The 10,991-nt window shown below is 43.9% G+C and overlaps 1 protein-coding gene across 3 annotated transcripts; it reads right to left on the bottom strand.

Moving 5' to 3' along the window:
* Positions 1–900: 900 nt before the first annotated feature.
* IFI27L2 (interferon alpha inducible protein 27 like 2) lies at positions 901–7,596 on the bottom strand. 3 transcript variants are annotated; one of them, XM_022576197.3, is made up of 5 exons: positions 7,433–7,596; positions 7,244–7,273; positions 6,509–6,670; positions 5,757–5,972; positions 901–5,062 (listed from the first exon to the last, which is right to left on the bottom strand). In XM_022576197.3, exons 1-4 carry the CDS (start codon positions 7,437–7,439, stop codon positions 5,770–5,772), a joined length of 402 nt encoding a protein of 133 aa, XP_022431905.2. In that variant the 5' UTR covers positions 7,440–7,596; the 3' UTR covers positions 901–5,062; positions 5,757–5,769. The 3 variants fall into 3 exon arrangements, with proteins under 3 accessions (XP_022431905.2, XP_089764286.1, XP_089764287.1); XM_089908160.1 differs by having other exon boundaries at positions 901–2,929; positions 7,433–7,454; XM_089908161.1 differs by lacking the exon at positions 7,244–7,273 and having other exon boundaries at positions 7,433–7,491.
* Positions 7,597–10,991: the final 3,395 nt, after the last annotated feature.

Below are 10,991 nucleotides of genomic sequence, written 5' to 3' on the forward strand. Positions count from 1 at the left end.
CTGTAAACCTCCACCAAACAAATGTTATTCTCTGTTCTGACAAGGAAGGGCAAGGTCCCAAGGCACAACTTTCACCTTCCGAGGTCCAGGCAGTGCTTAAGAGGAGGGGGTCTCTGTGCAGACAGGTTACCCTGCCTGGGAGCCTTAGTCCAGCACCCAGTCTGGATTCTCCCGCGAGTGCCCAGGCCCTGCTAAGGAGGCAGATCTCAGCTGGTGGCGCCCTCTGGGCCAGGTCCCCAAACCCTGCCCAGCCGTCATCACTGAGGGACCCAGGCGCCCAGAACCCCAAGGGTTCGACCAAAACAACCCAAAAAACCTGTTCTGCTTAAGTTACCTGGAGTGACTTCTGTTATCTGCAGCCAAACCCTGACTAACAGGTGCATGGAACACACACACACACACACATACACACAGAGTTTTCTCTTTTAAAAATTATTTTTAGTATTAGCAGATTGAACACATTTTCAAATATTTATTGGCCATGTATAATTCTTTTTTTAGGAACCACCTCTTCTAGTCTGAGTTCCTTTTTAAAGACAGTTCTTTTGAAAAATTGTTTCATAAGAACTTTCTTTACATTGGGGATTCTAATGATGCAAAGGGTATTGTGTTTTTTTTTTTCCCCCCTCAGTAGATTACATGTCTCTTACCCTTGTTTGTGGTGTTTTTAATGTCACATGTGGTCTGATGGTACCACTCTTTTCTGTTCCATAGGTTGTCTTTCTATCTGTCTTCCAGTGACAGGAAATTCACAGAAACCAATAGGCCTGTTTCTCCAGGAGGGGGATGCCTCTCATGCCTTGAATTCCGCCAGGAAAGCAGATTGGATACCAAGTGACGAGGAAGAATGTTGTAGTTTATCTTATGACAGGGCCGAAAGTAAGCTCATCACACGAGATGAATTGTGCCGAAGCACAGCAGTAGAGGGCTGCCACTCACTCAGGCAAAACAGCGCCGTCTGTCCTGCTGTGGTAACTTTTATTAAAGCATTATCTAGGTTTACACTTTAAGACTTGTTTTCTTAACATTTCAGAAGTGCCAAAGCAGCAACCTATGTTTTTATTAATTATAGAAGCAATAATTGGCTTTCGTGAGCACCTGCCATGCTTCGTCCTTGAGCGCAAAAGCAGCACAGGGTTCCCACCATTATTTTGATTATACTGAAGTAGCACAAGGACATTTCCTTGAGCTCCCACCACTCTGATTATACTGAGGACATCTCATGGATCAGTGCCCAGAGCACTCAATGCTTCTTCGCAGGCCCCCGGTTTGCCGGGTGGGGGGGCTCAAAGCAATCAGGACTGTTTGCAGTTCTGGCTTATTCACCAGCCCTCAGTTTGCTGGGGGAGGGGGGGCTCATGGGTCACGTCTCCTTTCCATGTCCTCAGTTGTTCCACTACATTTCTCCCTTTTTGTTTTGTAATTTTTGTAGCATCAAGGAGAACACGGCAGCTTGTTGCGGTGTTGCATGGCGGGTAGCTTTCACTCGTCGTTGGACTACAATTAAACATGTGATTATTATTATAATGAGCATTAACAATCCTGCAGTAGAAGCTGTTATGGCTATAATACCCATGACAGCTGCAATCAACATTCCTACAAATCTTTTACGTCTTTTTAACGCATCAGCTAAATATTGCAAAACAGCCATAGGAAGAGATTCTTGCCATTCCCTTCCAAGATTGACAGGAAGCCAAAGACCTGTCCGACCTCGTAAGATATACAAACTTTTAGTAGATATGTTAAAAGATATACTAGAGTTAATACAGGTATACAGAGAGCAATTTTTACACATTATAATACCTTGAGTCTCATTCCATACAGCTGGTCCCTTTAACAATATATAAGGTAATTTCATACAACTACGAGTATACCGAGTAACATCTTTATGAAAAATCAAACTATGATTTTCAGATTTATTAACCATATGCCCTACCCAGGCATTAATCTTTCTCAGAGCTGCCATAAGCTTCCACAAGTCCTTTTGGATAGGATATCCATTTAAATGAGGACCAGGAGGAGAAAACCCTCCAGCATGCCATACTATGGTATCATTAATAGTATCGCTATAAATAGTGTTATCCTCTTTATGCCAGTATAAATTCTTCAAACCCTTTTTTCCTCGGGCGGAGCCAAAAGGGCTCCAATCAATGACACTTCCCCAAGAAGTATTAACAAGAACCCGAGCCATTTCTCCTCGGCATCGAGTCCAATGGACCCAATCCGATAATCGATCCACAAGAGGCACCTGGCATGGAGGCATATAAGGTGCGGAAACATTTTCATTAAGAGTGGAATTAGAACTTTTAAAACTATAAGCACTCAAAAGATATAACCCATGATATCTGCTTTCATTTTTGACAATACTTAACCATGCCTGATAATTCATTTTAAGGCAATGATCTCCCTTTCCCATACAAATAGGAGGTCCATTAACACCCACCGTGTAATTCTCTATTATCCTTCCTTCTTCTTCCGGCTTCAAAGGGCCTCTATCATCAAAAGGACCAGGCAACCATCCAGACTCATTTACATATACAAAAATTGGGGCATCCCACCAGGTAACCCCCATATTAAGAGGAGGGTTAGGAATATAAGTCCAATAAGTATGGTTAGTACAATTTATCTCATTGGCTGATATGCTTATTACCTGTGCAGACAATATTGCCAACATAGCTACAAAAAGATTGGTGCTAGTGAGGGGTTTACCCTGCGAAATGACAAGATTTTCAGCAGTGCCTGCAAACTTTTTCACTTGCCCCCAGGTCAATGAAGGTGCCTTCTTTGTTCGATCCAATGGCACACGGAATGCTCTCTTGCTCAAATCCATCTCCGCAAATCCCTTTGTCATTCCCGTCACATCAAGGCTACGCTTAGTTGCCATCCCGAAGCTTTATCTTCTTAGCCGGCACCCAATAGGATTCAGCTCCTGCAGAAACAAAAGCATATCCTTGGCCCCAACGAAGAACCTCGCCAGGTTCCCGAGTGTTAGTATTTTTATTTAATATAAAAACAGGCTGTCTAAGTTCTTGTGTACTTATTTTTGTCCAATGTCTGTCAGCTGCACTAAGATCATGTTCTCCATGATTCAAAAAATTAAGAGTAAATAAAGCAAGACTTTGTACCTCATCTCCCCCTTTTTGTTTTATAAGAATTTCTTTCAAAGTGCGGTTTTGTCGTTCAATAACCGCTTGTCCCATACTGTTTCCTGGGATACCTGTAACATGCCTTATATTATGTGTGGCAAAAAAAGTCTGACATTTCTGAGAGTGATATGCAGAAGCATTATTGGTTTTTATGCTGTCGGGAATTCCCATAACAGCAAAAGCTTCTAATAAATGAGTTATTACAGCATCAGCTTTTTCAGAAGATAATGGAGTTGCCCATGAGAAATGAGAGTAGGTATCTACAGAATGATGAATGTATTTTAACTTTCCAGAACCAGGATATTGAGTTATATCCATTTGCCAGATAGCATTAGCAGATAAGCCTTTAGGGTTAACTCCAATATTCAAACAAGGTTGATTAATAGCAGCACATTGCGGGCATGTACGGAGAATAGTTTTTGTTTGTTTCTAAGTAAGATTAAATTTATTTTTCAATCCTCTGGCATTAGTATGATGTCTATGATGTTCTGCTGTAGCTAATTGTACGGTACCCACTAAAGTATCAATAAAATCATTTCCATCTACCAATGGACCGGGTAAATGAGTATGAGCACAAATATGAGTAATAAAAAGTGGTGCAGTACGTAGTCTAATTATATATTGTATTTGCAAAAATAAAGAATGCAGTTCTGATCCATTATCTGGGATAAAAGCGGTCTCAATATTTTTAACTGTAAATTCCACATACTGAGAGTCTGTAATTATATTAAGAGCAATTGGATAATCCTGTAACAATAGTATTACAGCAAATAGTTCTGCTTTTTGAACTGAAACATATGGAGATTGTAACACCTTTTGATCATGACTGTTAGCATATCCTGCTCTTCCCGTTTTATTGGCATCAGTAAAAAAAGTTGGTCTTATAACAGGATCTAATTGAACTATTTTTGTCAAAATCCAATTAGTCTTTTTCAAAAACTGTAAACGTTTATCAGAAGGATAATGATTATGTATTTTACCTATATAATGAGCACAGGCAATTTGCCAGTTATCCTCTAGTTGAAAAAGAGTTTGTATTTCTTTGTTTGAAAAAGGGACTGTAAGTTCATGTGGGTCCTGACCACAGTTTGCCTTAATCGTAACCTACCTTTAATAATAATATCAGCTATTTTTTGTACACAAGATTATAATTTCTTTTGAGCTTTATGAGCTAAAAATATCCATTCTATGAGATTATCTTGTTGTTGTAGTAAACCAGTAGGAGAATGAGGAGTATGAAATACAATAAGTCGTAAATGATCGAGAGATTCAATCCGATCCAATTGTGCATCATGTATATGTTTTTCTATCCATTTAAATTCTTGTTCAGCCTGGGGAGAAAGTTCACGGTGACTATTTCAAGGTCTTTTATCTAGGTACGCTTTTGAAAACATATTAATTTCTCAACATGTTTTCAGTAGCATAACCAGACAAAAGTCCCCGAACATAATTACAATGCATTCCATACGCATTAATGGCTTCTTTTAGCATTTAAAAAAATTTTTATATCATGATGGTTATACTCAACATTTACATATCCATTTGGAAATTGATCATTAGCAGGCATAGCTTGTCTAACAATAGGGAAAGCAAAAAATGATTCAGAATATTGCTTTTCTTGTTTATTCATCTCTTCTTCCAACAAGTCTATTAGATTCAGGTTTTAGAGGAAAGCTCTCCTTGGAGGCACCTGACTTCCCTGAGAATTCAGGCCATCTGGTGGCCCTGCCTCTTCAGCTCTCTTAGGGGTTCAAGGAAAGTTACGCTTTTGTAGGTTTTCCAGCTTTTTCTTATTGTCGGGTGGGAGTAACGCTCTCTCCAGCTTCCTGTACCCTAAGCAGCTCTTCCTTCTTGATAGGTCGGCGAGTGGCCCACAGAATGCAGCGCCTGCACGCTGGACGCCTCCTCGAGACTATCTATTGGGGGTGTAAGCAGAAGTGTTAGAACTGATATCTCATCCTTTAGAAAGACTCCAGAAAATGAGGCCACTCTGGAAGGAAGTGAGACCTCACTCTGAAGGTGAATGGAGTCTTAGGGGACACCAGGAACGCCTGTCGGCCGCGAAGGAACTGGTGAATGCCAGTTGCCTTTCGATTTTCCAGACACAGCGTAGTGACCATTCCTGATTCCATCTCCTCCTCTCGAGGTGCCCAGAGCCCCACTGTAACACTGGCACACTGTCCTGTCCTTGCCCTGGTGGTCTGCAGGTCAGCCTCCCCACAGCACTTTGAATAGGGTCCTGCTCACCTCTGGATGTCTGGTGCCCATTAATGAGGAAGGGCAGAGGGCTCTGGGGTCAGTGGCTCGATATGCATCCTGGCTACCCCTCACCTCTGCCTCCCTAGGAAGCTTTGTCGACCCCATCATTGAGTGAGGGGTAAACTGAGACCCACCGATGGTGCACAAATGGCCCTGGGTTATACAGCCCATCCCCTGTAGGATGGGGACCAACCAGAGCCTCTTGCCAAGTGATTCTGTGTTTGATCAGCCTGCCACCTCCCTCTGCCCCTCTACCACAAGGCAGGTTGGGAGGATGGGGAGAACTGGAAACTTCCAATTCACAACTCACAGCCCCCCAGGGCTGCAAGGAACAAAGACAGGAAGGTGCACCTGCAGATGATCTTTATTTCTCATGCTTCTCTGAACCGAGTGGGAGTTTTGGAGGTTCGACTTGGGGTACGTTTTCTCCTGGCTGGTCCCCTTCAGCTCTGGGTCCACCTGGAGGAGAGGAAGAAGGTGCCTTTTTTGCACCTCCAAGCAAAGCCCCAAAAGCTGATCCAACGGAGCCCAGGAGGATGTTGGATGATGTGGAGAGTCCAGCTGCCCCTGTGGGAGACAGAGGGTGAGCACAGGAAGGGTGCAGTGACCAGTGGCTGGGGCCCCTCAGGAGGCCTGAGGCCCAGAGATCCCACCTGGATGCCTCCCCTGGGTCCTGAATCCCCCAGGGCTCTGCTTTGGACAGAGGGAGGGGGTGAATTCATGGGAAGTGAGAGACAGAGGGAGAGTCAACCACAGACCCCAAGAGCTACAGGTCCCACTGAGGCCTAGAGAGGGGAGGGGACCTACTTAGGTCACCCAGGTGTCAGATTTGGGTAGGGCTAGACCCAGAGCCCAGCTATCACATATCCTGGGCTCCTTCCCTCCTTCTCTTTTCCAGAACACCCTCACCGCTCCGCTTCCCTCCTGCCCCCAAACCTCACCCAGGACTCAGGGAGGACAGTGCGGCAGAGACAAAGGACCAGGGACATTGATGCCCACGAAACTGGAGAGAGCAGACAGGCCCTCCCTCCGGCTTAGCCGCTGGGCTGAATCCTGTGCTGGTGTGTCACACCCTCCCCGCTTCCTCCCGCCCGGACACTTACCCACAGACTGGAGAGTGGCCACGAGGCTGCCGGCGGCAACTCCGCCCCCATTGGCCATGGCGGCCGCTGACATCATCTTGGCCGCTAAGGAGGAGGCTGCGATTCCTGCCCCGGTGAAGCCCACGGCGCCCAGCACCACGGGCACAGCCCCCACGGCCAGGGCTGTATGGGGAGAGGAGCTGGGTCGGGGCGTGGGCTCAGGGGAGTGGACTCCCTTAGGAATTCCTTGACAGTTTCTGGGGACTGTCTGCTCGGAGCAGACGGGAAGCAGCCGCTTGGAGAGGGGTCCCAACGTAAAGAAGATGGGAGTGTGGAGCCAGCTTGGGACAGTAGGTTAGAGTAGGCCCCTGGTTGGGTCTCTAACTTGCTGGGTGACTACGGGGAAGTCACTACCCCACTATGGGCTTCAGGTTTGTGTCTGTGTACATGTAGAGGTGAAACAAACCAATAAACCACTGCTGTTTTTAGCAGCAAACCCCGTTTCAAATGAAATCTTCTCTACATGCTCATTACATATAAGGACTAGAGTTGCAGCTACGTCGGGGATCGCGGTGACCTTTTCCGAGCGAGTACGGCTCTCGGCCCCTAAGATTCACCCGCGTGGCTCCGGGAGCGGAGCGGGGCTGGCGGACCAGCTCTCACACGCCCGGCAGCGCCACCTCTCTAAGGCCTCCCTCCCATCCCGGGACCCAGGCCAGCTGAAGGCCTGGCGATGTGGGGATCCAGGAAAGTCACCTCCTCCTATCGCAGCAGCAGCTGCCCGTTCTTGAGAGAGAGAGAGAAAGAGAGAGAGAGAGAGAGAGAGAGAGTTGATTGAGGGATTGAGGGAAAGAAGCGAGTCCCCTGGCCCTCCGTGGGTTGGGGTCTGGGAGGCCCGCCCGCCCCCTGCCCAGGCCACCAGCCTGATGGGGAAGAGAAACTTACTTATCATGGTGACGCCCTCCTCGCAGCAGCTGAGCTCAGGAAATGACTAAGCTGCACGAGATGCTGTTATTTCCTGGAGAACCACTAGGGACGCGGCCGGCCCCTCGCAGCATCTCGACCCCAGCAAAACGCAGGAACGCACATTCTGCGCGCCTGCTCGCCTGCCCCCCATCCCGCTTCCCACCGCTCCTCGCCGGTCTTACCCGCCTCCCACCTTCATCCCCCTAGTCCTTCTCCTCCCGGCGCCGCCTCTGCTGGCTCCCCCCGGGTGGTTCTCTCTTGTTTGGCGGCTCCACCGAAAGGAAAAGAGCCCTAAAGCACCTGAAAGCCGTTGCAAGCGGACCGGGGTTCCAAGTTGTAACATTTTGCCCCCTGATGACAGAAGAGTTGTTCGCCACAAAGCAAAGCAAAACAAAACAAAAAACAGAACGTAAGGAGAAAATTTAATTTCACTTCCAGAGGGAGACAGTGGTAGATTTTGGTGCATTTCCAGGCTATTTCGCTAGGACCGCCCCATCTCCGTCACTCTCTGAATGTGTAACCTCACCTCCAAGTTCCAATCACACTTGCACACTACTTTGTAAATTACTCATTTTATTTAATCGGCCGTTTTTGTTTCCCCAGACTGTTTAATATCTTCAACAGGATTTTTTTTTAAAGTTAAATTTATTGAGATATAATTTACACAGAGAAAAACTCAACTCTTTCTTGGCCGCCCTGCTTTCCCTGGACCAGGGATGGAGCCCATACCCCGTGCAATGGAAGGGTGGAGTCTTAACCATTGGACCGCCAGGGAAGTCCCAAAGCTCAACTTTTGAGTGTACTTTTCTAGGAGTTTGGACAAACTTTCACAGGCGTGAAACACCGGCTCAGATACAGAACGTTTTCATCACCCATCTCCCCCATCCCCCAATTCTCTCATGCTCCTTCCTCATCAACCCCTCCCTGAGCTCCGGCCGTAGCGGCCTATGATCAGTTTTCCGTCCCTAAACATTTGCCTTTTTGTATAATTTCAACACGATTTTTGCTTGTCATCAAACATTCTGTCCTGGGGATAACCTATAGTTCAATGTATCAGTCCGCGCCTCCCCCCCGCCCCCAGCCTTTTTGTTTTGGCTTCGCAGCGCAGCATGTGGGATCTTACTTCCCCTACCAGGGATCCAACTGGTGCCCCCTGCATTGGAAGTGCCAGGTCTTAACCACTGGACCACCAGGGAAGACCCCCTTTTTAAGGATTTAAATTCTTATTTTTCCTCTATAAGTTATCCTGGCTTGAAGTGCTTACATCATGGTTCACAAGTATTTTCTGATAATATAGTCCTAGAGGAAGAATTGCTGGGTCAGAAACTGTACATTTCTTATGGCACCTGATACTTTATTGTTAGGTTGTCCTCCAAAAATATTGCATCAGTTTACACTCCCCCCAAAAGTATGAGAGAGGATCTATTTTTCTCTACTCCTAACCAACAATTAGCTTTGTCATTAAAATAAAAAAAACCTTTGCTGATGGAAGGTGAAAGATGATGCCACTTTAATTTACATTCCTTTTTTACTTCTAATCAGGCTAAACCATTTTTAAGTTACTTAGGCTTATGCGGTCTTATTTTGTGAATTATCTTCTAGTATTCTTTCTTCCATTGAAGTGTTACTTTTTTTCCTTACAGATATATAGGAATTTATTTATATTTAACTATTTTATAGTTAAATATTTAACTATTTTAATCCTTTCTCATAGATGTTGCAAAGTTTTGTTTCCAGTTCATCACCTTTTTTTTTTTTGAGGGGGTAGGGGGACTTTTTTTTAACACAGAAAAGTTTTTAATATTTATGCAAATGTGCCAACATTTTGCTTTATTATTTTTTCCTTTGTGTGCCTAAAAGGGCTATTTCTGCTGGCTATCAGATACATCATCACCTGTATTTTGGGTTTTTTTTTTCACTTTTTAAAATTAATTATTTAATCCATATGGAATCTAGTTTGGTACATATAGGGTACTTTACATATCTATGTATGTCTTAGACAACCAGCTCAGGTAGAAACACCATTTATTAAATTCCAACACTATTCATCAAATCATCTTCTATTTCCTCTTTGATTTGAAATTCCAACCTTATATTCAATATTCATATACTTGTATATATGCCAGTATACCTGTTTTGGAATATTCTATTCTGTTCCAATGAGCTATCTTTTCTGGCAACAAGATCACACTGTTTTAATGTTTATAAATTTAATATTTGATTTAATATCTGTGCTCATTTTCATTTAGGTTTAAAAAAATCTTCTGGCTCTTCCTTCCTATTAGTTCTTCAGATGAAATTTTTTTAATTTCAAAAAAACTTTTTTTGCTATTTTGATTGAAATTGAGCTAAATTTTTGAATAAATATTCCGGGAGAAACATTTTTGCAAAAGCGATTTTTTATCGAGGTATATGATAAGTCTTTCTACTTATTCTTTTTCCATATCCCTGTGTAAAGTTTTGTAGTTGTCTTTGTACAAGGACTACATATTTTTAAATAAACTTTATTTTTAAAGAAGATTTTAGATTTAAGGAAAAATTGCAAAGATAGTACAGAGAGTTCAAATATACCCTGCACCCAAGTTCCCCTATTATTAACATCTTATACTATAGGGTACATTTGCTACAATTAATGAACCAATGTTGGCATGTTATTATCAAAGTCATACTTTATTCAGATTTCCTTATTTTTAACCTAATGTCCTTCTGTTCCAGGATCCTATCTGGGATAACACATGACATTTAGTCATCATGTCTACTTAGGTTCTTCTTGGCTGTGACAATTTCTCATGCTTTCCTTTGTTTTGATGACCTTAAAAATTTTGAGGAATACTGGTCAGGTATCTTGGAGAATGTTACCTCACTGGGATTTGTCTGAATTTTCCCTCTCATGATTAGATGAGTTATGAGTTTTGGGGAGGAAGGTCACAGAGGTAAATTGCCATTCTCATCACAGCATATCAAAGGTACATGCTATCAACTTGACTTACAACTGTTGATGTTGATGGAAGACATTTTCACGTATTGAGGTATGGGGAAGTCGTTTTGGCTTATATGGGATTTGGCTTGAACTGTATGATGATAACTAGGACGGCCTGTCAAATATCCATTGTACATCGGCCTTAACCACAACAACAAAAAGAATGCAGTTATACCCGATTGTTTAGAATGTCCACCTTGAAGATAGGGATGGATGCCTACCTCCTTCCTGTGACATCAGTGCTAGTACTCCTTTGAAGATGAGATTCCCCCACTAGACACCAAGGTCATGTGCATGTGCTAGACTGTCTCTTTTGAAACCTTGAAGCAATGTACCCCTGTTATGTTTCATGTTCGGTCTTTGTTCTGACAAGATGTTGAACTGTGGTTCAGGCATCCAACATGGATCTGGCTGGCCATTGTGAATGTGGTTTCAGACACATTCCTGCATCACTGAGAACTTGACTTTTCTGAAGTGTATCCAGCTCAAGGACACCACCAGTCATTCTCAAAACAGTATCTGCTAACAGCTAACAGCTGCCACCTTATGGTCTCAAGG

This window comes from Delphinapterus leucas, chromosome 2 (assembly GCF_059928025.1).
Source record: "Delphinapterus leucas isolate spDelLeu-1000000601 "Yukka" chromosome 2, BTC_Dleu_Yukka2, whole genome shotgun sequence".
Lineage (NCBI taxonomy): Eukaryota > Metazoa > Chordata > Mammalia > Artiodactyla > Monodontidae > Delphinapterus > Delphinapterus leucas.